This window comes from Phyllostomus discolor, chromosome 5 (assembly GCF_004126475.2).
Source record: "Phyllostomus discolor isolate MPI-MPIP mPhyDis1 chromosome 5, mPhyDis1.pri.v3, whole genome shotgun sequence".
Classification (NCBI taxonomy): domain Eukaryota; kingdom Metazoa; phylum Chordata; class Mammalia; order Chiroptera; family Phyllostomidae; genus Phyllostomus; species Phyllostomus discolor.
Window position 1 is genome coordinate 71,501,252 of NC_040907.2, and position 27,530 is coordinate 71,528,781.

Sequence of the window (27,530 nt, forward strand, 5' to 3'; positions counted from 1 at the left end):
TTGATTGGGTGTCTCCCAGAAAAGCAAAAGGTTGCTGGTTGGTTTCCCAGTCAGGGCATATACATAACTTTTTGGTTCCATCCCTGGTCAGGGTGTATAGAAGAGGCAACTGAGTGATGTTCCTCTCGATGTTTCTGTCCCTCTCTTTCTCCCTCCCTTCTCTTCTGAATGAATGAATAAATGAATGAATGAATGAATATTAAAAAATACATGCTCCAAGGTAATCCTGCGAAATGCTTCCCCCCACCCCAACCCCCTAGTTTACACATACCAACTAGTATTAGTATTCTATAGAACTGTTATTCAAGAGGATGCCCTTTGGGAAACACTGCTGTGGATGTTGATATTATCAATGGTTTGCTTTCACTTTTACCATTTTCTTTCTTTTAAAAGTTAATGTATAATATTTATCAAAAATGAAGTAGTGGTAAAATTATAAAATGATTAACCAGCCCAGGCCAGTGTGACTCAGTTGGTTGGAGTGTCATCCTGAAAATCAAAAGTTTGCAGGGTTTGATTATCCTTGTAAGGGCATTTGCCTAGACTGAGGATTGGTCCCCAGTTGAGGTGCATAGGAAAGGCAACTCATTGATGTTTCTCTCCGTACCTTCCTCTCTCTAAGATCAATGAACATGTCCTTAGGTGAGGATAAAAAAAAAAAACCATAAGAAACTTTTAACCAAAAGATACAGTGTCTTAGGGAACCCTGGTGCACTGTTGGTGGGAATGCAGATTGGTGCAGCTGCTGTAGAAGACAGTATGGGGGATTCTGGAAAAAAAATTAAAATAGAACTGCTGTAAAGCCCAGCAATTCTACTTCTCAGTATATACCCTAAGAATCCCAAAATAACAGTTTGAAAGAATATATGCACCACTATGTTCATAGCCATAGAGTTATGAACTATAGCCAAGATCTGGAAACAGCGCAAGTCCCCATCAGTAGGTGAATAGATAAAAAAAGCTGTGGTACATTAACACAATGGCATACTACTTGACTGTAAAAAAAAATGATAAAGGAAATCTTACTTTTTATCTTCTGCAACAACATGGATGAACCTGGATGTTGTTATGCTAAATGAAACAATCCAGTCAGAAAAACACAAATTCCATGTGATCTCACTTATGTGTGGAATCTAGTGAACACTATACATGAAGGAACCATAACTAGACTCATAGATACAGAGAACAGACTGATGGTTGCCCAAGGAGAGAGGGGTTGGAGGACTGGGAGAAAAAGGTAAAGTGATTGAAGATAGTAATGGGGATTTAAAATACAACATAGGAAATGTAGTCAGTGGTATTATAATAGCTATGCATGGTGCCAGGTGGGTACTGGACATACCAGGGGAACAGTTTGTAATGTATTTGTATGTCTAACCACTATGTTATACACTTGAAACTAAAAATTAATGTTGAAGGTCCAAAAACAAAAAAAAAGATACAGTGTTTTACTGTTCCCTCCATTCTTCTTAGAGACAACTATTCACTCTTAGCTATATTTTTTGTATCTCTAAATAAAACATTGCTGTAGCTTCATCTATCAATTTTAAACATTTTCTTCCTATAATGATAGATGAGGAATTTCTCACATAGCCTCTTATCCCATTCCTTCAATATGCTTACACAAAATATTTTGAACCCTATTTTCTTTGTATTATCATATACAAATTTACATGTGAGCCACATAGGATATGATATAGCAAAGTAATGTTGAAGGTTAAATGATTTAATACATGCAGAGTACTTAGAACAATGTCAAATATTTGCCGGGTATTCTAGTTGTTATTTTTAGCATTACATTTCTTATACAGTTGGGCTTAAACATTGCCTCATTAAAAATATAATTTGCTTAGTATTTTTTGAACATTGAAATCTTCATGTGTCTTGAAATAAAACCTTCCAGACAAGATGGAGGTGTCAGTAGATACACTTTGCCTCCTCACACAACCAAAAGAAGGACAACAAATTTAAAAACCAGAACTGCCAGAAAAATCAAACTATATGGAAGTCTGACAACCAAGGAGTTAAGGAAGAAACATTCATCTAGACCAGTAGGGGGGTGGATATGGGCAGCCATGGCAGAGAAGATGCTCAGCAAGGCAGCAGCTGGAGGACCCACATTTGCATGTGGATAAACCAAGAGGAGCAACTGGGGAGGGAGACAAACTGCCCAACCCAGGCTTCCAGTGCAGGGAAATAAAAGCCTCAAAACCTCTAGCTGTAAAAACCTCTGGGGGTTGAGGTGGTGGGAGAAACTCCAAGCCTCACAGGAGAGTTCTTTGGAGAGACCCACGGGGTCCTAGAACATACACAAACCCACCCACTTGGGAATCAGCACCAGAAGGGCCCAATTTGATTGTGGGTAGCAGGGGAAGTGAATGAAAGCATGAGATCCAAGGAAGTGGCATTCTTTCCTCTCTGACCCCTCCCCACATCTAGTGCCACAATGCAGCATCATAGGTTGCCTCACCCTGGAGAATACTAAGGTTCTGCTCCTTACAATGTAATAGGGGTGCCAACACAAAGAAATATGGCCTAAATGAAAGAACAGGTCAAGGCTCCAAAAACAACTAAACAGTGAAGAGATAGCTAACCTATCAGATGGGTTTAGTGCTCTCGTTCAAATCACTAATAATCAGGGTACTCACAGAAATACTCAACCGAGTATGTTCACAAAATAGAGGGAAAAGTAAAGGCTATGCAAAGTGAAATAAAGGAAAATGTTCAGGGAACCAACGGTGATGAGAAAGAAACCAGGACTCAGATCAGCGATTTGGAGCAGAAGGATTCAGAAATACACATTCAACCAGAACAGAATTAAGAAAGAAGAATTTGAAAAGATGAGAGGCTTAGGAACCTCCTGGACAACTTGAAACATTCCAACATCTGAATCATAGGGGTGCAAGAGAAGAGGAAGAGCGAGAAATTGAAAACTTACTTGAAAAAATAATGAAGGAGAACTTCCCCAATCTGGCCAAGGAAATAGACTTCCAGAAAGTCCAGGAAACTCATAGAGCCCCAAAGAAGTTGGACCCAAGGAGGAACACACCAAGGCACATCATAATTACATTACCCAAGATCAGAGATAAGGAGAGAAGCTTAAAAGCAGCAAGAGGAAAGGAGACACAAAGGAGTACCCATCAGACTGTCAGCTGATTTCTCAAAAGAAATCTTGCACGTAAGAAGGGGCTGGAAAAAAATATTCAAAATCATGAGAGGCAAGGACCTACATCCAAGATTACTCTCTCCAGCCAAGCTATGTTTTAGAATGGAAGGGCAGATAAAGTGCTTCCTTCCCAGATAAGGTCAAGTTAGAGGAGTTCATCATCACCAAGTTCTTACTATATGAAATGTTAAAGGGACTTATCTAAGAAAAGGAAGATCACAACTGTCAACAGTAGAAACACCACAAACTCACAACTCTCAGCAACTGAACCAAAAAAAACACCCCAAAACAAACTAAGCAAACAACTAGGACAGGAACAGGATCACACAAATGGAGGTCACATGGAGGCTTATCAGTGGGGAGTCGGAGGGGGGAGAATAGGTTAATAGGTGCAGGAAATAAGCATGAATGGTAGGTATAAAATAGACGGGGGGAAGTTAAGAATAGTGTAGGAAATTGAGAAGCCAAATAACTATGAATAACCCATGGACATAAACTAAGGTGGGGGGAATCCTGGTGGGCAGGGCTTGTAGGGCAAAGGGGGGGACAACTGTAATAGCATAATCAATAAGATATACTTAAAAAGGAAAAAGAAGTCTTCACATATCTTTCCCCTGTTCTGTAAAATGTCTCACAGTGTATTTTTCCATACTTTCAGTCTGTCATATGATTTATCAGTTACATTGTTTTGTTTTATTTTTTAAGAGATGCTACCTGGAGCTCTTCTGGAGTCCTCCTGTAATCTGGACTTGTTGCTCTCTAGACTTTCTGCACAGATGTTGTGGTGATTGCCCTCACTATTTCCTTTGTTTTCCTGCTACGTTGACTCCCTTTCATTTCATGTCTGCCTGTTTTGTTTTTTGGTATCTCCTGTCAGGCCTAAGGAAAGTATGCTTTAGCAAGAAATCATCCTTTATAGGCCCGAAAAATGTACCTACTTTACCCTTAGTATTGATTGATAATTTCATTGGTTTTAAAGTTGATTTTCACTCATCTTGTCTTTCACTTAGAATTTTGAACGAATAGTTCCTGTCTCCTGACTTCTGGTTTCACTGTAATAATTTCTTTACTATTCTCAGTCCTTTGTGAGTTACCTTTTTCTTTCTTCCTAACCTTAGTAGCTTCATCCTAATTTCCTTGGCAGAGGACTTTTTCATTCATTTTGCTGGACACTTGGTCATTTCAATCTGGCAACTCCTGCTCTTAAGTTCTGGAAAGTTTTCTTCTACTTTTTCTTTGGTAATTTCCCCCCTAACTTTTCCCTGTTTAGTCTTTATTACATTTACTTTTACTAGTCACATGTTAGATTTCTTAGATTGAGTTCCTGGTTTTGTCTATTTTTTATTTATCTTCAATTTATGTTCCATTGAAATTTTTTTATTTTGTCTATCATTTTTTGGTACTTGCTATTCTGTTTTGTATATTATCTTACTTAATGGATGCAATATTTTCTGAGGTTTCTGAGGACATTATAGTTTTTTTGAAGAAAACCTTTCTAAAGGTAAGACAAAGCACAGATACCAGCTGCATAAAATAAATGTATAGTAGGTTAATAAGTTATTATAAGGTTAAAGCATTTGTAACCAACCCAGGGTCAAGAAATAGAACATTGCCAGCCAACTCAGAAGCCCAAATTTTAACCTGTTTCCCCAAAGATAGTTAGCCTGACTTTTATGGTGATTACTTTCCTTTTTAGAGATTTTATTTAATTTTAGAGGAAGGGAGGGAGAAAGGAAGGAGAGAAACATTGATCAGTTGCTTCTCACACATTTCTCAACCAGGGATCAAGCTGGCAATCTCTAGCTTTGTGGGAGATTGCCCAAACCACTGAACCACACCAGTCAGGGCATTTTTTTCTTTATAATTTTATTATACAGCTGTCCATCTTAAAGATTATAGTTTAACTTTGTCAATTTCTAAATGAGTTTTAAGTCTTTTTCTGTTACAGGTTCCAACTTGCATCTTGCGTTTTTTTTTCCATATGTGCAGTTTGTTTGAGGAAGGAACCAGGGCATTTGACTTGTAGATTTCCCAGCCTAGGTTTTGCTGATTATATCTTCATTGCACAGTTGAATATTATTTCTCTGCATTTCTAGAAGTTGGTGGGTAGATGGATGTGCAGGCTTAAGAGATTTTGGTTTGTTTTTTTGTGTTTTTTTGGCAGGATTTCATAGGTGTGGTGTGTTCTATCAAGAAGTACATAATGTCTAGCTGTTGCTCTTGTGCTGTTAGGAGCTACTAATGCCCAATGCGTAGATCTGTTTATTCATTAAGTGTTGCAAAATGATGATTTTGAAAATTCATTTCTTTTTCATTTATTGTCTTGAATATATTTATACGGTTAGTTTTTTAATAAATATATTCTGGACAACCCTATTCCAGTAGGCTCTTTACCTGTTTTATTCCCCTTTTATTCCATCTTTTGATGGAAATGTGACTTTGCAGTCCAGCTGTCTTTTTATACTGATTTCTACAAAATTATTCTTTGTGCTGCACCTGACCTCTCTTGCGGTTCTGTGGGACAGATGAATTTACTTCTAATTGTTTATTTTGTTGGGAAGTTTAATTGTCTTCCTTATTTTACCCTTGTTTATTATTATTTTGTCTGCTTTCCATTTTCATATATTGTGGTTTGGAGTTTTACATGTGTTGTATAATGATTAAAGATAGTGTAGGTTTAATTTTTTCTTTTCTCCTTGTTTACAGTGAGGAGCACAGAAATCTTTACTCTGCTGTCTTGATACAGTAAAATCCTCTTTATCACATTTCTGTTCTCATTTTTATCCAGGGCTTCAAACACAGTCAACATTTTCTGACTTCGAGAACTTAAAATCTGATTTTCTTTCCTTTCTGAGCTGTGCATCTTTTCAGCCACTTCTCAGAGTTCCTGATTAATTCTCTCCAAATGTTTGCCAGTTCAATCAGTGTTTTCACAGGACTAATTTTTGATGTCATTGATTCTAATGTATATTTTTCTTTCATTGATTTTTTTTATTCTTACATTTTGGGACGGGTTATTTTCCTTTATTTCCCTCTTCAAGGTGAGGTAGATACTTAATTTATTAAGTTTCAGTATTTCCTCTTTTCTTTTTTACCCCTCCAACATCTGTGCTCCAGTTTTTGCTAGCTGAAAGCTTATTTGAACTGATAAATAAAAATGAAACTAAGAGTTTCCCCATTTAAATTCCTGTGTGACTCCTCATCTACTATATATATTTTTTATTGTGTATAGTTGACATATAACCTTATATTAGTTTTAGGTATAATATAATGATTCAGTATTTGTATGTATTGCAAAAAGATCACAGTAAGTCTAGTTAATAACTGTAACCATATATAGTTACAACTTTTTTGTGATGAGAACTTTTAAATTTATATTTTTATCAACTTTCAAATAAATACAATATGACATTAACTATAGCCACCATGTCATACAGTATATCCACATGACTTATTTATTTTATAACTTGAAGTTTGTATCTTTTGACCCCCTTCACCCATTTTGCCCATCACTATGGCAACCACAAATCTGTTTTACGTATCTATGAGCTCAGGGTTTTTTTGTTGTTTTAGATTTCACATATTAGTGAGATCATATGGTGTTTGTCTTTTACTTGTTTCACTTAAGGTCCATTCAATGTTGTTGCAAGTGGCAAGATTTCATTCTTTTTAATGGCTGAATAATACTCCATTGTACAAGGTCTGTCCAAAAAGTATCCAGCCATGTAATATGAAAAACAGAGATATTGGAGGTATAAGATGCAAGAAACATTGTACATAGGACAATGATACCTCACTTCCCTTGAAAGTAGGCACCTCAGGACCTCACACAGTTCTCCCAGCCGCCATCAACTGCTCCTGTTGTATTTTTCTGAGTCTCATTGACTGTCTGTAATCTCTTCTCTTTCTAAGGTGATTTTAGTTTTTGGAAAAGCCAAAGTAGCAGGGCACCAAATTGGGTTGCAGAGGGGTCTGAGTGACTGGATAGTTTGATGTTTCACCAAAAAACTCTGCACAAGATGTGATACATAGCAGGTGTGTTGTCAGTGATAAAGGTACCAATCACCAGGTGCCTATACTGTGACCTTCTGACTCATCCGAATAGTTTCCATGGAGGAATGTTCAAACTTTTTACTCAAAATTTGATGCAGATTCTTTGCTTTACTCGTTCAGTCATTTTGAATGTGACTGCCACACAGTACACATACTTACTCAGTGGCATTTGCTGTCCCCACTGATTGGTACAGTGAAGTCGTTTTGTTCACACATGCTCATTCCAGTCCATTCTCCTTGGCTGCCAGGTTATATCGATGTGCGAACCATTCTCATTATGTTAACAATGGCTGCACTTTTTCCAGACAGACCTCGTAAACACTGCATTTTCTTTATCCTTTTATCCATCGATGGACACTGAGGTGGTTTCCATGCCTTGACTACTGTAAATAATGCAGTGAACGTGGAGGTGCATCTTTTAGAGCTGGTATTTTTGTTTTGGATAAGTATCCAGAAATAGATTTGCTGGACCATAAAGAGTTTTATTTTTATTTTTATTATTTTTTTCCATCCTCACCCAAGGACATTTTTTTATTGCTTTTAGAGAGAAGAAGGGAGAGAGAAGGGCGGGAGTGGGGAGAGACAGAGAGGAAACATCTATTGTTTGCCTTCCTATATTTGCCCTGACTGGGGATCAAACCTGCAACCTGGGTATGTGCCCTGACCGGGATTCTACCCCACAATCTTTTGGTCTATGGGACGATGCTGCAACCAATCGATCCACTCCAGCCAGGGCTGTGTTTCTATTTTTAATTTTTTGAGGAACTTCCATGCTATTTTTCATAGTGGCTGCACCAGTTTACATGTCGACCAACAGTGCACAATGGTTCCCTTTTCTCTATATCCTTACTGGCTGTTGTTGTCTGTTGGTTTAGTGATGACAGCCATTCTGACAGGTGTGAGGTGGTACTTCATTGTGGTTTTGGTTTACCTATCCCCAGTTAGTGAGGTTGGGCATCTTTTCACTTACCTGTTGGGCATCTGTAAGCCTTCTTTAGAAAAATGTCTATTAAGGTTCTCTATTTCTTAATTTGATTGTTTAGGGAATCTTTTGTTATTGAGTTGTAAAAGTTCTTTATATATATTTTGGATATTAACCCCTTACTAGAAATGTGATTTGCAGTATTTTCTCCCATTCAGGAGGTTGTCTTTTCATTTCGTGGATGGTTTCCTTCTCTCTGTAGAAGATTTTTAATTTGATATAGTCCAATTAGCTTATTTTTGCTTTTGTTGTCTTTGCTTCGTGTCAAATCCAAAAAAATCATCAAGGAGCATACTGCCTATATTTTCTTCTAGGAGTTTTATGATTTCAGGTCATATGTTCACATCTTTAATCCATTTTGAGTTGATTTTTATGTGTGGTGTAAAATAGTGATCTAGTTTCATTCTTTTGCATGTGACTGTCCAGTTTTTCTAGCACCATTTACTAAAGAGGCCCTATTATATATTCTTGTCTTCTTTGTCATAAATTAATTAACCATAAGTGTATGGATTTATTTCTGGGTTTTATTTTCCATTAATCCATCTCTCTTTATATGCCAGTACCATACTGTTTTGATTACTATAGCTTTGTAATAAAGTTTGAGGCCAGGAAATGTGATGCCTCTAACTTTTTTCTTCTTTCCCAAGATTTCTTTGGCTATTCAGGAACTTTTGCGGTTGCATACAAATTTTAGAATTGTTCTATTACTGTGAAACATATTCTTGGAATTTTGATAGGAATTACATTGAATCTGTAAATTGCTTTTAGTAATATGGGCATGTTAACAGTTTTAATTTTTCAGCCTGTGAGATGGGATATCTTTTTGTTTGTGTCTTCAGTTTCGTTAATCTCTCTCTTACAGTTTTCACTAGACAGGTCTATTACTTCCTTGGTTAAATTAATTAATTTACTTATGTTTTGATGCGGTTGTACATGGGATTGTTTACTTAATGTCTCTTTCTGATAGTTACTAGTGTGTAGCAACACAACAGATTTTTGTTTTACAGATTTTCTTTATTTTCAGAGAGAAGGGAAGGGAGGGAGAAAGAGAGGGAGAGAAATATCAACTTGTGGTGCCTCTCATGCGCCCCCCCCACTGGAGACCTGGCCCACAACTGAGGCATGTGCTCTGACTGGGAATCGAACTGACGATCCTTTGGTTTGCAGGCTGGCACTCAGTCTACTGAGTCACACCAGCCAGGGCAAGTTTTTATATATTGATTTTGTATATTGCAGTTTTTATTAGTTCTAACAGTTTTTTTGTTTGGAGTCTTTAGGGTTATATATATATGTGTGTGTGTAAATATAAATAAAACCATGTTATGTGCAGATAGTGGCAGTTTTACTTCCTTTTTTAAATTGGGATCTTTTTTTCTCCTTGTTTAGTTGCTCCGACTAGGGCTTCAGTACTGTGTTAAATAAAAGTGGTGAGACTTCTGGCCAAGATGGAGGCATAAGTAGACACACTGTGTCTCCTCGCACAACCAAAATGAGGACAACAAAAGTTTAGAAACAAAAAAGAACAACAACCAGGACTGACAGAAAATTGAACTGTACAGAAGTCCAACAACCAAGGACTTAAAATAGATACATTCATTCAGACCGGTATGAGAGGTGGAGTTGGGTGGCCGGGTAGAGAGGGGTTGCGGCAAAAAAAGCAGTGGCTTGCGAACCTGGGCACACAAGGCAGCAGCTGACGGATGCCAGTCACGCAAGATGGCAGCAGGTGGATCCAGGGAGTGCAGGTGGTGGCTGGCAGACCCAGCGAAGTGCGCAAGGCAGCTAGCTGACTGGGTGGGCACACATTCGCGGACAGATAAACCAGGCAAAACTGGGGAGCGAGACAGACCATGCAGTCCCAGGCTCCTGCGTGGGGAAATAAAGCCTCAAAACACCATTTGAAAACACCTGTGGGGGTTGGGGTGCCAGGAGAAATTCCCAGCCTCACAGGAGAGTTCCTTGGAGAGACCCACAGGGTCCTAGAATGTACACAAACCCACCCACCCAGGAATCAGCACCAGAAGGGCCCAGTTTGCTTGGGGGAAGTGGTGGAAGGCACTGAAATCCAACAGAAAGCAGCGCAAGCGCCATTGTTTCCTCTCTGACCCCTGTCCCACATATAGCATCACAACCCAGCAATGTGGGTTGCCATACCCTGGTGAACACCTAAAACTCCACCCCTTACTACATAACAGGTGTGTCAAGACAAAAAAAAATGGCCTAAACGAAAGAACAGATCAAAGTCCCAGAAAAAATACAACTAAGCAACGAAGAGATAGCGAGCCTATCAGATGCACAGTTCAACACACTGGTGATCAGGATGCTCAGAAAATTGGGTGGATTTGGTCACGAATTAGATGAAAAAATGAAGGCTACGCCAAAAGTGAAATAAAGGAAAATGTACAGGGAACCAATAGTAATGGGAAGAAAACTGGGACTCAATGGACTGGAACAGAAGGAAGAAAGAATCAACCAAACAGAAAAGAATGAAGAAACAAGAATTCCAAAAAAATGAGGAGAGGCTTAGGAACCTCCAGGACATCTTTAAACGTTCCAACATCTGAATTATAGGGGTGCCAGAAGGAGAACAGGAAGAGCAACAAGTGTAATAGTTATTTATTTGAAGAAATAATGAAGAATTTCCTCAATCTGGCAAAGGAAATAGACTTCCAGGAAGCCCAGAGCCCCAAAGAAGTTGGACCCAAGGAAACATACACCAAGGCACATCATAATTCCATTAGCCAAGATTAAAATGAAGGAGAGAATTCTAGAAGCAGCAAGAGATAAGGAGACAGTTACCTACAAAGGAGTTCCCATCAGACTATCAGCTGATTTCTCATAAAAGACCTTGCAGGCAAGAAGGGGCTGGAAAGAACTATTCCAAGTCATGAAAGGCAAGAACCTACATCCAAGATTGCTCTATCCAGCAAAGCTCTCATTTAGAATGAAAGGCAGATAAAATGCTTCTCAGATAAGGTCAAGTTAAAGGAGTTCATCATCACCAAGCCTTTATTTTATGAAATGTTAAAGGGACTTATCTAAGAAAAAGAAGATAAAAGACGTGTATAGTAAAATGACAGCAAACTCATAGTTATTAACAACCACACCTAAAACCAAAACAAACCAAGCAAACAACTAGAACAGGAACACAACCACAGAAACGGAGCACATGGAAGGTTAGCAACACAGGAGTGGGAGGAGGAGAGAGGGAGAAAAGGTATAGAGAATAAGTAGCATAGATGGTAGGTAGAAAATAGACAGGGAGAGGGCAAGAATAGTATGGGAGATGTAGAAGCTAAAGAAGTTATGACACATGAACATGAACTAAACGGGGGGAAGGTGGGTGGGAGAGGGTGTGCAGAGTAGAGGGGAATGAAGGGAAAATGGGACAACTGTAATAGGATAATCAATAAAATATATTTCTTAAAAGTGGTGACAGTAGGCTTTCTTGTAGTGCTTCTGATCTTAGAGAAAAAGCTTTCAGCTTTCTACCATTGAGTATGATGTTAGCTGTGGGCTTGTCATATATAGCCTTTATTATGTTAAAATATTTTCCCTGTATATACTACTTTATTGAGTTTTTTATGATAAATTGATATTGAAATTTGTCATTCTTTTCTGCATGTACTGAGATGATGATTTTTCTCCTTCATTTTCTTAATGTGGTATAATGTATTGATTGATTTGTGGATGTTGAACCATCCTGGTATCCCTGGAATAAATCCTACTTAGTCATGGTGTATGATCCTTTTAAAGTTTGTTGAATTTAGTTAGCTCATAATTTGTTGATAATTTTTACATGTATGTTTATCAGGAGTAGTTGCCTCTAATTTTCTTTTCTTGTGGTGTCCTTGTCTGGTTTTGGTGTCAGAGTAATGTTGGTGTTGTGAAATGAGTTTGGAGGTTTTTCTCCCTTTCTGTTTTCTGGAAGAGTTTGAGGATTGGCATTAATTCTTCTTTGACTTAATTCTTTTTTTTTAAATTTTATTGATTATGCTATTACAGTTGTCCCATTTTCCCCCCTTCACTCCCCTCCACCCTGTACACCCTCTCCCACCCACATCCCCCCTTTAGTCATGTCCATGTGTCATACTTATAAGTTCTTTAGCTTCTACATTTCCCATACTATTCTTGCCCTCTCCCTGTCTATTTTCTACCTACCATCTATGCTACTTATTCTCTGTATCTTCCCCCCACCCTTTCCCCCTCACACTCCCCTGTTGCTAACCCTCCATGTGATCTCCATTTCTGTGGTTGTGTTCCTGTTCTAGTTGTTTGCTTAGTTTCTTTTGGTTTTGCTTTAGGTGTGGTTGTTAATCATTGTGAGTTTGCTGTCATTTTACTATACATGTTTTTTCTTCATCTTCTTTTCTTAGATAAGTCCCTTTAACATTTCATAAAATAAGGGCTTGGTGATGATGAACTCCTTTAACTTGACCTTATCTGAGAAGCTCTGTATCTGCCCTTCCATTCTAAATGAGAGCTTTGCTGGATAGAGCAATCTGGGATGTAGGTTCTTGCCTTTCATGACTTGGAATAGTTCTTTCCAGCCCCTTCTTGCCTGCAAGGTCTTTTTTGAGAAATCAGCTGACAGTCTGATGGGAACTCCTTTGTAGGTTACTGTCCCCTTATCTTTTGCTGCTTCTAGAATTCTCTCCTTCATTTTAATCTTGGCTAATGTACTTATGATGTGCCTTGGTGTGTTTCTTCTTGGGTCCAACTTCTTTGGGGCTCTCTGAGCTTCCTGGATTTCTTGGAAGTCTATTGCCTTTGCCAGAATGGGGAAGTTCTCCTTTATTATTAGTTCAAATATGTGCTCAATCTGTTACTTTTCCTCTTCCCCTTCTGGCACCCCTATAATTCTCGGATGTTGGAACGTTTAAAGTTGTCCTGGAGGTTCCTAAGCTTCTCCTCGTTTTTTTTTGAATTCTTATTTGTTTATTCTTTCCTGCTTGGTTGCTTTTTTCTTCCTTCTGGCCCACTCTATTGTTTTGAGTCCCAGTTTCCTTCCCTTCACTATTGGTTCTCCGTGCATCTTCCTTCATCCCTTTTATGGTAACCTGCATTTTTTTTCATCTAATTTGTGCCCAAAATCAACCAATTCCGTGAGCTTCCTGATCACCAGTGTTTTGAACTGTGCATCTGATAGATTGGTTATTTCTTGGTCGCTCAAAAGGATGAGTCCTGGGGGACTGTCTGGTCTTCTATTGGAGACATGTCTGTCTGTCTCTCTCTGTCTCTCTCTGTCTCTCTCTCTCTCCCCCTTTCTTTTTTTTTTTTTTTTGGTCTGGTCGCTCTTGTTATAGTGAGGGGCAGAGTCTTAGGTGTTCACCTGGGCTGGGCACCCCAGTTGCTAGATTATGATGTTGTATGTGAGGGCGGGGGCAGGAGGGAACAATGGTGCTAGCTCCGTTCTTCTGGGATCTCAGTCCCTTCTCTGGGATCCTGGGTTGCGCTTTCTGCCCTGGCCCACAGTGCCACCTCACTGGATCCGCCAGCTGCTGCTTGCGTACTCAGGGTCCACTGCTGCAATCTTGCCCGTCCAGGAAGGCTTACTCGCTCCCGATTGCCTTTTGCTCCCAGTTCTCCCTGATCTCTGAGCGAGGCGACCTGTGCCCGCTCTTCCTCCGCCCCTCTTACCGGTCTGGATGAACGGGTCTACTGCAACTTCTTGGCTGTCTGACTTCCATTCAGATAAATTCTCCGTCAGTTCTGGGTGTTATTCTGGCTCTAAATTGTTGTTCTAATCTTGGTTGTGCGTGGAGGTACGGTGCATGCACCTATGGCCCCATCTTGCCGGAAGTCCCTTTGACTTAATTCTTTATGTTTATCCATTAGTTCTCCAATGTATCTGTTTTGTCTTGGACTTTTGATCCTTAATAGTTTTTTTGATTACAGATTGAATCTCCTACTGGTAGTGCCAGTTCAGATTTTTTTGTTTCTTTATGATTCAATCTTGGTAGGTTATATGTTTCTGGTAATTTATGTTTCCTAGGTAGGTGTGTAATTGTTCATAGTAGTCTCTTATGATTCTTTTTGCATTTCTGTAATATTAGTGGTGACCTCTCCTTTATTTCTGATTTTATTTATTTGTACCCCGTTTTTTTCTTTGTGAGTTTAGCTAAGGTTTGTCTATTTTTGTATTCTTTTTTTTTTTTTTTTTAAGATTTTATTTATTTATTTTTAGAGAGGGAAGGGAGGGAGAGAGAGAGAGAGGGAGAAACATCAATGTGCGGTTGCTGGGGGTTATGGCCTGCAACCCAGAAATGTACCCTGGCTGGGAATCGAACCTGGGACACTTTGGTTCCCAGCCCGCGCTCAATCCACTGAGCTACGCCAGCCAGGGCTTATTTTTGTATTCTTTTTTCAAATAACCAGCACCTAGTTTCTTAGATCTTTTCTATTGTCTTTTAAGTCTCTATTTCATTTATTGCCACTGTGATCCTTTTTATTTCTTTCCTTCTAATAACTTTGGCCTTTGTTTGATTTTTCTCTTCCTAGTTCCTTGAGGGTTTAAAGTTAGATTGTTTGAGATTTTTTATGTTTCTTGATGTAGTCATTTATTGCTATGAATTTCTCTCTTAGAACTGGTTTTGCTGTATCCCATAGTTTTGGTGTGTTGTAGTTCCATTTTAATTTGATTCAAGATAATTTTTAATTTCTTGTTTTCAGTTTTTTTAATTTCTTGTTTTCTTGGTTGTTTAGTAGCATGTTTAATCTCCATGTATTTGTGAATTTTCCAGTTTCCTTATTGTAGTTGATTTCTAGTTTCATACCATGTTGTTCACAAAAGACTGTAATGATAGACACAGAAGATTTTTGCTTAATGAAGATGGATGAATACAACAAGAGGATATAATATTTGTAATTATGCATCCAAAAAGGAGCACCTAAATATATAAATATTAACAGACCTAAAGGTAAAAATAGGTAGAAATTACAATAATGCTAGGGGACTTTAATACCCCACTTTCATCAGCGGATAGGTTATCCATATGTATATTCAGTAAAGAAACATTGGCCTTAAATGACATTTTAGAACAGATGGACTTAATAGATATATACAAAACATTCCATCCAAAAGTAGCAAAATACACAATCTTCTCTAGGATAGATCATATTTTAGATTTCGAAACAAGTCTTAATTTTTTTCTTTTCTAATAACTTGTTAGACTTATCTAAGTACTGCTTTAGCTACTTTTATGAGTTTTAATGTGTGATATATTATTGTTCACTTCAGCATACTTGTTAATTTCCATTATGATTTCTTTGGCCCATGGGTTAATCAGGACTCTGTCTTGATTTTCAAAGTTTTTAAGTTATATTTTTCTTGATTTTTAATCTTATACCATTGCATTTAAGAACATATACAGTATGATTTTATACCTTGAAATTTGTTGATACTTGCTTTGTGATTCAGTATTTAGTCAGTTTTTGTAAATCTTTTGTAAACATACACCCTGTGATGAAGCATAAATAATTTAATCTTCATTTTTCATTATCAGTGCCAACTGCTGAATGTAATAGTATAGGAATATCAGGACATTTGCATGGGAAAATTATTTTCAACATAAAATACCATACAGAAAAGTATCTGTGAGATGTGAGGTGGGACTGAGATAATTTTAGATATCTAAATTCTCAGAATATTCACATACACACTTCCTTTTATTAGCAAGCTATTGCTTGAACAAAATAGTATGTGATGCAGAATACAGAGTAATAAGGAGAACTTTGAAGGTGACAAGGGCTAGACTACAGGGCAATAATCCCAAATTGGTACAGGAACATGGAGAGCTCTGGAAGCAAGTTACTTGTGGAAAAAAAGAAAGGTTTGGAATGATTCTTGACAATTTGAAACAAGGAAGCAATAAAAGGACACATAAGAGCTCTGGGAAAAATAAAAAGTGAGTAAGAAAAGATGTTTAATAAGGTATGCCATTTAGCTTCTGCTGGTAAGTCATTGATTGTTGTGCTTCGAACGTTCTGGGCTTTGTGTGAGGTACTGGGAAAGTAATGATAAACAAAATGGGACAGTCATTTCCCCTCTCTGAACACAAATTATTAGGAGATGGGTAGTAAAGACAAGTAAGTAGGCAAATGGGATACGGTGTGAGAAGTATAATGATTGGAGAACTGTAGCAAACCAAGAGAACATCTAACCTGAACCTGGTGGGTGGATCTGAATCAAGAAAAGGAACGCTAAGAAGGAGTTCTAGCTGAGTCTTTTTTTACCTACCAAAATCTTGGGCTTTGAAGGTAGGGACTTTGACTGTCTTAAAGGGGTGGTGGGGGGGAACTTGAAAGTGAGCTGAATTTCTTGAAATTTCCTCCCGTACTTACTGAGAAATTATACTGTGTCAAATCCTTGTTTTTAAATATTAGCCTGATAGTAGTCCTCAGAGATTATCTAAGATGAAATAAACTATCCATGGTCTCACACGTAATACTCAGGTAGTTTCCTTGTTAGTTGGGGGAATAAAGTGGGGATTTGGTACAGAAGGGAAAAAAAGCCACATGAATTATACATCCAATTCTCAAGTTCTTGAGTCAGGTTCATATTTATTGTGGGAATAGTCAATCAAGGAAGAGCTTCTTTGTCCAGGCATTGTCTTTCAAGATGGATATCAGTTGCAGTGATGAAGAAAATACTTCACTAATAATGGCATTATAGATAGAAATGGTCTGTTTCTGAGTGTCGTCAAGTAGGAAAAGCAGATAGCAAGTAGTAATGATAGTAGTGACTATTCTTGAGATAATGACTTATTATTCTGCTGCTCCTGTATTGTATACTATGAGGAATGGATGTGTTGAATCAGATCTTAGAAACATTGGAAATAGGATATGTTCAGATTCCCCAGTTTTCAAGTTCCCACTATAACCTACCAATCTTCTTAACATGTCCACTTAAATATATTTAATATATATCCTGCATATGTATGTGTCCTTGCAAAATATATGGGGTTATATATGCATGTTTTCAATTTGCATAGATGGTAATTGTGCTCTAAATTTTGTTCCACTTCTGTTTTCATCAACACATTTGCATGCTCTTTTTATGTTTCAGAATGTATGCTCCACTTCAAAGATCACAACAATATTCTACATTTTCCTGGAGTTTGTGTGTGTGTGTGTGTGTGTGTGTGTGTGTGTATTGTAAGTTAGTGATACAATTTCTTCTTTAAGTTGGCCAGTTTTCCGAGTACAATTTACTAAATGATGCATCCTTTGTGTACTGATCTGTGTTATCACTTTCATCATTTATCAACATCCCATAAATGAATCTGTTTTGGAGATACCTATTCTATTGCATTGCTTTTTTTTTTTAATTTCTGTTTTACTTTCCCCAATTGCCTTTCCATTTTTTAAAAGATTTTATTTATTTATTTTTAGAGAAAGAGAGGGAGAGAAACATCAATATGTGGTTGCCTCTCAGGAGCCCCCCGACTGGGGACCTGGCCTGCAACCCAGGCATGTGCCCTGACGGGGAATCCAACTGGCAACACTTTGCTTCATAGTCCGATGCTCAATCCAGTGAGTCACACCAGCCAGGGCTATTGCATTGCTTTTATTGTCTGTTTCCTTTTTTTCTGGAACAGTTTTTCTCTGGAATATGTCACAGTGTCTGATAGGGCAAGTCTTTTCTTTGTTCTTTCTTTTAAAAGTTGGCTTAGGTATTCCATGGACTTTTCATTTAATTTTATAAAATGTTTGACCTTAAAAAATCCTGCTGGAATTAATCGGCATTTTATTAAACTTATGTGCTAAAATTATCTGCCAAATATATAGAATTTAACTAGCATCAACTCCATTGAGAGAAGCAAGAGTATTCTAGATGCTTCTAACATCCTATAAAGTGAAAACGTATGCGCTGGAAGTTTAATGGATGTTGGGAAAAGGAGAGAACATCTTACATAACCCCACAGCAGACGTAGGGAGTATAGGTGCTTAAGGAAAGGGCATGTGGGCCAACTCCTTTGTTTTGGTTTTCTGTTTAAATTTTCTTTGGTGTGACTTCTTAATCAGGACAGGAAGCCTATCCTGGATGCAATATGAGTAGCTTCGTAGCTACTGACCGGAGTCAACTGGGCACAAATAAATGCTGATTCCCACCCTGGCTGGTGTAGCTCAGTGGATTGAGTGTGGGCAGTGAACCAAAGTGTTGCTGGTTTGATCCCTAGTCAGAGCACATGCCTGGGTTGCAGACCAGATCCCCAGTAGAGGGCATGTGAGAGGCAACCACACATTGATATTTCTGTCCTTCTCTTTCTCCTTCCCTTCCTTCTAAAAATATATAAATGAAATCTTTTTTAAAAAAAGAAATACTGATTCCCTTATCAAAAAGTCTCTCATGGTGATTTTACAGTGAATATATATATTGGGAAAAATATTTCTAACAAGTAAAGTGTTACTGTTTATAATATATAAAATGCTCTTGAAAATTATGAAACAGATTAACATTTTAGTTTATAAAACAGGCAAAGAATATCAACTGCAGTTTCCAGAATATGTACAAACTGTTAACAAATCTGTGAAAAAAAAGGCTTCTGTAATATTAGAAATACAGATAGAAATTGTGTGTGTATGTGTTTGTGTGTGTGTGAAGTAGCAAAAGGATAATAACTCATTGTCAGTGAACGTGTGGGCCATCAAATTTACTCTCATAGTGTGAATGAGAGTATTAATTGCTACTTTTTTTGGAGATTCATTTGACAATATCACATTAAAATATATACATAATATGGGTTAAGGGGAAATGGAGTCTTTAAATGAAATAATATTGGCCATGAGATGATGACTGAAACTGGATGGTGAATACCTGATGGTTCATTATACTTGTTTTGTCTTTTATATATATTTGTAATTTTTTCAGTAAAAAGGAAAAATGTACATATTCTTTGATTCACTAATTATTCTTTATGAATTTATATATTATATAGTAGGAACACTTAAAAATAGGATGTAAAAGAATGAACTTTATATTATTGCTTGTAATAGTGAAATATTGGGAATATCCTAAATGTTCTTTAGTTAGATAATAGTTTGAAAGTAGCTTAGCAGTTGATAAGATATTCTTACACACTTTTATATTTATACAGATGGACATTACACATTGTCAAAGATATATCGTTGTATGAGAAAAGTTACAGGACAGTATATTATCTACTTTTTGTTAAAATATATATGTGAATTATATCTATATATGTAGTATGTACATACAAAAAATTAGAAGTTTAACAGTTTTATTTTGTGGGAGGAGGTAGAATAGGAAATATTCACTTTGACTATGTATTTCTGTATTGTTTATTTTACCATCTCTGCATGTTTACTTTTGCAATCAGAAAGGAAATAAATTCGAACATTAGAAAAATTTGCTTGACTTCTAATAAAGGTCACATTTATGTAGAAAGGAGGGACGTTATCAGTGACATTGATGGTGGGGAACCTTAGGGAGACACATAGAGTATTTATCCTAGTTGTGTTATATGCATCATTTATTTACCTTTTTCTTTTTTCTTTCTCGTTTTCTGTAAAATTTCTTTGGACAGAGAAGTTTTAAAATAGAATAATACGTTCACAAATAGCTTTACTAATGCAGTTTTATATTTAGTTTTTGTTCTTCATGTTTATATGCATAAAGAATTGGTGTTTATTTGCCTTAGAATATGAATTAGAATCTATTGCTTACTCAAAACAAAACAGATTATTTGTGCATACAATTATTTTTAGAAGAAATTTAACTCTTTAAATACAATTTTTTCTTGAATTAAACCTGAACTTTATAAATTCCATATAACCTTTCTGCTTTTTATGTAGTGCGCCCTATTCAGAACATTGAGATACATCTGTAAATAAGAGTAAGATAAACACATGCACTGTTTTTGATGTGTTATTTGCTTTAGGAATGGTAGTATGTGTTGCAGTGTGCTGAAGACTAAATGGGGAACACTGTAGGAGTAGACAGTTATGTGTGTGTAACTTGGCTGTAGAAGTTTGTGCATGGGAGGGAAGAAATAGGAACACAAGGAATCAAGAGAATTTTAGTTCTCTTTTCCCTATAAATTCTTGAAAATATTTAAGCATAGTGGAATGTCAATGGAAAGATTTATTGAAGGCTGACTCTAGCGAATAATTGTATAACTTCGGTCAGTTTCTTTAATCTGCCTTCTTACAGATATAGTTTCTTTTTTTATTGTTGTTGTTCAAGTACAGTTGTCTCCATTTTCACCCCCCAAAGCCCCCCTACCCTACTTATCCCTAACTCCAACCCTTGAACCTACACCCTTTGGCTTTGTTTATGTGTCCTTTATACGTGTTCCTTGTTGGTCTTTCCCCTATTATCCCATTACCCCTTTCCTCTCTAGTTACTGTCAATTTCTTCTTTATATGTAAAAAGGGATTTGTGAAGTCAGCATTTGTAATAATGTCTCCATAGCATTGTTTTGAGTATTAAGTTTCTTTGTTCTCCTGCCGTAGTAAATGGCTCATAATAGGGATTCAAAATAACTTGTGAATAAATAAATATGCAGAATGCTTAATGTATAGTTGAGCACATAGTAAGAATTTAGTAACTTTTCTCTAGAGGTTCGGGTGTGTATGGAGGGGAAAAATAAGAAGGTGGTAGTGGAAGGGGGCATAAGGAATCAAGGGTAACTATAAGGTTGGGTATCACTGAAACATTAGGGAGATAACAGGGCAGAAACACTAGGAGATGAAAAAGTAAGGAAATGTTTGTCTAAGGATATACTGTGCAGTGAGAGTAAATACAGTGGGAAGTAAAGTGGAGACAGACCTGCCATCATGAATAAGGGAGAGAATTTGTAGAAGCAATAGCAGAGCATATGAAACTAACTGGGAATGTTTGCATTTTAATTTTTACACATTTTCCACTTTAGAGTTGGTAGACTCTAGGTCTTAGTAGTCACCCTGACATTCTGTTGGTCGTTTCTCACCCATAATTATGTTCAGGTTTTGGTTCATTTCTTTAACTTAAAGGAAGCAAAAATCCCTCAACCCCTGGATTTATAGCTTTTTAGAAAGTTGTAATTTTAATGCCATGATTCAAAGGCATAAAATTGTGTTCAGTGTCTGGAGACAGAAGGTTCTTGGCCTGGCATTGGGCATTCCTTGTGATAAAATTCATTGTAGTGATTCATCAGACATTTTTACTTGTCTCTAACACTTACCTCGTTAGACTTTTAAATCTTTTAACCCCTCTAATCACAGTACTAAAGTGCCTTTTCCTCATGGCTATGTCAATAACATATGGCAATATATATATTTTTTATTTACAGCGTTGGTTCTCAGAGTCTTTCAGAGGATCTACAAGGTCAAAACTATTTTCATGATAATACTAAGATGTTACTTGCCTTTACCACTGTTTTGGCATTTATACAGATGGTATATAAACAATGTGTTGTCAGACTCCTGTGTGCCTTAGCATGAAACGAGTCGGTGGCATCAGAGTGTAACTAGTACTCTTCATTGTTGAGCACTCGCAGAAAACACACACATGTGCACATGCATGTACACAGAAAACCCTATTTCATTTAAGGACATTCTTGATGAAACAGTAAAAATTACTTTCACTAACTCCAACATAGAGTTTTAGGTTTTTAATGTGTGTGATAAAATAAAAGTGTACATAAGGTATTTAGGCCATGGTTTAAGTTGCCAGCTGAACTAGCAGGTTTTCAAGGAACATCATTTTTACTTGAAACAATGAGTAACTTGGGTATATGGCCAATATTTCCTTGAAATGACATACTTATTTACTCTTTTATTTACCATTTAAGAACGGGGAAGGGAGAGAGAAAAAGAGGGAGAGAAACATCAGTCAGTTGCCTTTCATATGCACCCCAACCAGGGACCAAACTCATAATCCAGGCATATGCCCTGACTAGGAATTGAACTGGGGACTTTTTGCTTTATCGGACAATGCTCAACTAACTGAGCCACACTGGTCAGGGTTGGTGTCATTTCTTGAATACAGTTTAGTTTCTACCACCTTCTTTCTGTCAAATATGTTACATTTCTATGTTATAGGCCTAACAATAAAATTATATGTGTATTGTTTCATATACTTACATTAAAGGAAATAGGCATATTTATACTGTATTTATAATTACTTTTACCAGTGTTCTTTGTTTTCTTGTATGTGTGTGTGTTTTGAATTTTCATCTTGGTTTACTTGTTTTCAACCCTAGGAATTTCCTGTAGCATTTCATGTAAGGTGCTGTGCTAGTTGCAGATTCTTTTTGTTTATCTGGAAGTATCTTTTATTAACCTTCATTTTTGAAAGATAGTTTGCTGGGTATAAGATTTTTGATTGACAGGATTTTTCCTTTCAGCACTTTGAATATGTTATCTCACTGCCTTCTGGCCTTCATTGTTTCTGATGAGAAGTTATTTTACAGGGTTTCCATGTAGGTGATAAGTAATTTTCTCACTGCTTTCAAGATTTTCTCTTTGCCTTTCAGCATTTTTACTATTATATGCCTGGCTATAGAGATCTTTGCATTTATGCTACTTGGAGTTTGTTGAACTTCTTGGATGTATAGATTAGTGTTTTTCAACAAATTTGGGAAATTTAGGGAGAAAACAGTTACCTTTAAAATGTATTATATTTCAAACTGAAACACTGTATACCCTTTAAAGGGTTGCATCCACATGCAACCCTTCTTTCGGCCTCTGGCAACTACCATTATACTCTCTGTGCATGAATTTTACTACTCTTACATCCTATAAATGGAATATTTGCCCTTTTTGTATGGTTTATTTTGCTTCACATAGTGTTCTCAAGGTTTCTCCATATTTACCTTATGATAGAATTTCCCAGAACTTGTGTGTTCTTAAGTATTGAAATTAGGTATTCCCAATACCTAACTAATAAAACATTTTTTCCTTCCATACTTAACTTTATTTTTACTTTCCTGTTATGCTATTTTTTAATTATTACCTATCTAGTTTTACATATTGTTGTATGTTTAATCAGTAAAAAATAATCTAAACTGGGAAAGTGAAACAAAACAAACTCAGCTTTGTTGATCATTTCAAAAATTGATGGTAGCATGCTATGTTGTTTATGGAGTAACTAATACATGTTATATTATTTTAGAATATGTAACTTTTGGCTCTTTTATTTCAAAAAGTAAAATCTTATATATATATATATTTCTCATCTGATTTTGATTTTATGAAATTGATGGTTGCCAATTTTTATTTTAAATTCCCTATGTGCCTATTTGAGAGACTGTGATACATTCCTGTTTATATATAAGAATCAATTCAGAATCACCCCAATATTCATAGCAGCACAATTTAACAATAGCCAAGTGCTGGAGGCATCCTGAGTGCCCATCAGTAAATGAATGGATCAAAAAACTATGGTACATTTACTATGTAAATGGAATTCTATGCAACAGAAAGAAGGAGCTCCTTCCCTTTGCAACAGCATGGATGAAACTGGGAGAGCATTATGCTAAGTGAAATAAGCTAGGTGGTGAAAGACAAATACCATATGATCTCACTTTTAAGTGGAACCTATTCAGCAAAACCAACAAGCAAAATATAACCACAGACATTGAAATTAAGAACAAACTGGAGAGTAACCAGAGGGGAGAGAGGAGGGGATAATGAGGGGGAAAGGGTGAGGGGTTTTCAGGAACAACTATAAAGGACACATGGATAAAACCAAGGGGGTTGGAATCAGGGGAGGGAGGTGGGGGTGGCTGGGGTGGAGGGAAAAGGCAGAAAATTGTACTTGAACAACAATAAAATAAAAAGTAATTTTCAATCTGTAGTAAATTCTTCTAAGATTTGATACTATGGAAATAGTCTTAAATGTACAAAAAAAAAGACTCTATAACAAACTGTATGTAGTCTTTGAATTGGGTAAAAATATATGCATATATAAGTTGTGTTTATTCTTATACACAGAAAGAGGCAGAAAGAAATACCTTATAGTATTAACAGTACTTTTCTCTGTATATTATGCAGAATGGCAGTAACTAGCCTTTGGTTTGTTCTTTTGGCATATCTTTATACATTTTCTACAATGTGCTACTTCTGTAAGTGAGAGAAAAATAACCCTCAGTCTCTACTTTTTGAAGGTCAAGATCAAATATTGCAACTTGGTCAAGTCTTCATCATCATCAACATGTCGTTTTCCTAGGCAGAGTTTTTGTGATGTGATCTTACAGAACACTCTCAAACTTATCACTGTGCTCTTCTCATCATACTGTAATTATTAAGTGTGAGTCTTCTGCAGACTACTACGAGTTTAGCCAGGGGAGGTGTCATTTACTCATCTTTGTGCTCTTTTTGGTTATTACAGTAAAATTCACTGAAACTGCAAAAAAAAAATCAATTTGGTAGTGATTCCCTGTAGAGAGGTCATGACTACCCTTTCAATGAATTGAATATGCCCAGCTTCCCCTAAATCACTGGTTAGTGTGTTTAACTACATGTGGCATAATCGTTTTTGATCTTTATCAAGTGCTTATGAAATTGTGCCATGTAACTTTTTAGTTTGTCTAAACCCAGTTTTGAGATTCAAAGCATCCTTTGCTGATGACCAGGGCCTGTCCACTTAAACTTAGAGCTGTTGTTTTGATGATAGATGTCATTATTATCTTGGAGTGGTTGTTGAATCCTGGCCTCGCCTCAGATAGGCTCTGAATCAATATTGAGAACTGTCATTTTGCTTTAAACTTTGTTTCTGGAAAGTGTTTGTGATTTGAGGTATTGATTATATTGTCCCTCAATTTAAGGTTTTTATAAATGAAAAATTTTAATATATGATATCATTGGTATAAAATAAGCTCTGCAAGTAAATTAATCTTACATATGCTTACCTTTTACTTTCTAACCAGAGACTCTACAGGGGCAGGTAATTCACTGGTCCACAAGCGGTCTCCTTTACGCCGAAACCAAAAGACCCCAACATCCTTGACCAAGCTGTCTTTACAGGATGGACATAAAGTCAAAAAGCCAGCATGTAAATTTGAAGAGGGTCAGGATGTCCTAGCTAGATGGTCAGATGGCTTGTTTTATCTTGGAACTATCAAAAAGGCAAGTTACCTTAATATAATTTTTGTTTTACAGTTTTATAGTAAACTTATAGTAATTTTGCATTTAAATTTAACATCATGTTTTTAACTTTAAAAGAAATCATAGGTATTCCTCTGTATTTCAGATAAACATATTGAAACAGAGCTGCTTCATCATATTTGAAGACAGTTCTAAATCCTGGGTTCTCTGGAAGGACATTCAAACAGGTTGGTGCTATGGTTTCTCTTGAACATGATTTATGCATTTGATATTTTTGCATTTGATATTTTTTGACTAGTCCTTTTTGATTATTATTTGTTCAGCAGTGTATTAAAATATCTCAGAATCCCTTTTGGGGAGAGGCTAAAAAAAATCAATATTGCCTTCATAGTCTTCAGGGTGCCATAATCTATATCAGTGATTTTCAACCTTTTTCATCTCATGGCACACATAAACTAATTACTAAAATTTTGCTACACAATTTTGCTGACATGACCCCCCAAAAAGTATAACTTTGATTCATTGATTCATTTACACCAGACAGCTACTGTGTTAGCTATTGTCATTTTTTTATTTGACAATTTAAGGGAAAAGAGGTCAGTGTCCCTGACTAAATATAGTCAGGTATTGCATATTTTAAAAAATTCTTGCATCACACTGACTGAAAATCGCTGATCTATATTAAAGAGCACAGAAGAAAAAAATTCATTCCTCTGGCGTAGAGGTAGACTAGAAGACAGATGTGTCACTGATGCACACCTATAAATGTTTTAGGACCCTTCTAAGAACTTAGAGAAGAAATACTTTGGGCTTCATCTTAACTATTACTTGCCTATATTAATACAAAGTAATGTAGAGAACTGATAAGTACTGAGAACATAGTATTTGTCAGATGTATGTGGGAATTAGGATATATTACACAGGCTTAGAGTACTAGAAATACTCATTTATAAGAATGGTTTAAAATCACTATTTTTTAATGTTTATATGGGAAAATGAGGCTATTTGGGTACAAGTGAAAATGAGTACAGGTATGCCTTGGCTTGTTACAGGTATGTTTCTTACAATGCTTTCTATTTTTACAAACTGTAATTGCTGTATGCCCTTTGAATCTGCTAAATAAAGGTGTTTTTCTAGGAATCTCTTTCATGGAAAGTGCTTTATTTTTAAAAAGTATGAATACTAAATATCTGAGTATTTTAGCTGCATACTAAAGCAACAGTTTTGGTTTTCTTTTTACCAAGTTAATAGGCCTGCACTAAGACCTGTGTTTTATATTTCCTGTTACAGAAAGGAGATGTAAATTCTCTTTCCCTAAAGGTTGGGTACTTTTCTCAAGTATTAGCTATTGGGCTTTATATTAGAGTCTCAAGTGCAACTTTATGATAGGTTACTGCATGTTGTATTATATTTTTTAATCTGCAATTGATGGGTCAGTGAGAAAAGCAATAGGAGGGTAGGATGTCTTCAACATAGTGATATCAGGCAGATCTTACTACCTCACATACAGAATTTCCCTTTTTCAGTTTGTAAACCTGAGTCTGTCTGTGGTGGGACTGAAACACATTAAACTGCTTCTGTTCCCCCTCTATTAGCTGAGTCTTTCAATTTTTCTACCTTTTTAAGGTTCCTGTGAGTTAAATACAGGTTTCTCTGACTTTTATCTTCTCCTTTTCCTCCCTTCCTCCCTCTTTTCCTTCCCTCCTTTCGAAGATCAGTGGTACATAGGGATAGAAAGTTGTCATGGAAGTGAGGGTCCTGTCTAACGTGTGCCCCACCCAGTATATCAGTTTAGTATTCTAGTGGTTTTTTCCTCACTGGCTGCTTTTACCATCCTTAGAATTACCAAGGATTGCTCCTTGGCCATCCTTTGTAACATCCTGTTAATTCTTTGTAACACCCAGAAAGTAGCTCACATGTAACTTGGAGTTGCTATAGAATGAGCAAGTGAACCTGAAAACTGCATTATGACAGATTTCAGTGTGGAGAGAAGTTTTAGTGGTTTTCTTCCTGTAAGAAATCTGCTAATAATAGATAATAACAAAATAACTTAATAAATTAGAGTAATTTCACTTATCTAATAAGATTCCTTTGAAAAGTTTACATAAATAAGAAAAAAATAGTCATGTTAGTAGTGAAAGAAACGTGCATTACAAAAGGGAGATGATGTGTTAAAATCATTAAATGAATTTAAAGAGATTTTTTTATTTTTTATTTTGTTTTTAAGATTTTATTTATTTATTTATTTATTTATTTTAGAGAGGGAAGGGAGGGAGG

The 27,530-nt window shown here is 36.5% G+C and overlaps 1 protein-coding gene and 1 long non-coding RNA gene across 5 annotated transcripts in view; one reads left to right on the top strand and one right to left on the bottom strand.

Moving 5' to 3' along the window:
• MTF2 (metal response element binding transcription factor 2) overlaps positions 1–27,530 on the top strand; it is a 70,583-nt gene that overhangs the window by 16,840 nt on the left and 26,213 nt on the right. For 2 of the 4 annotated variants that reach the window (XM_028511167.2, XM_036026435.1), the window contains exons 2-3: positions 25,076–25,274; positions 25,399–25,480. In XM_028511167.2, coding sequence (XP_028366968.1) covers positions 25,076–25,274; positions 25,399–25,480 — 281 coding nt within the window. The remainder of the gene's footprint in view (positions 1–25,075; positions 25,275–25,398; positions 25,481–27,530) is intronic. The other 2 variants (XM_036026436.1, XM_036026437.1) reach the window with 2 other exon arrangements.
• On the bottom strand, positions 435–18,456 carry LOC118500689. Its single transcript, XR_004903265.1, has 3 exons — positions 18,445–18,456; positions 14,265–14,269; positions 435–599 (listed from the first exon to the last, which is right to left on the bottom strand). It is a non-coding gene; the product is annotated as an uncharacterized LOC118500689 (long non-coding RNA).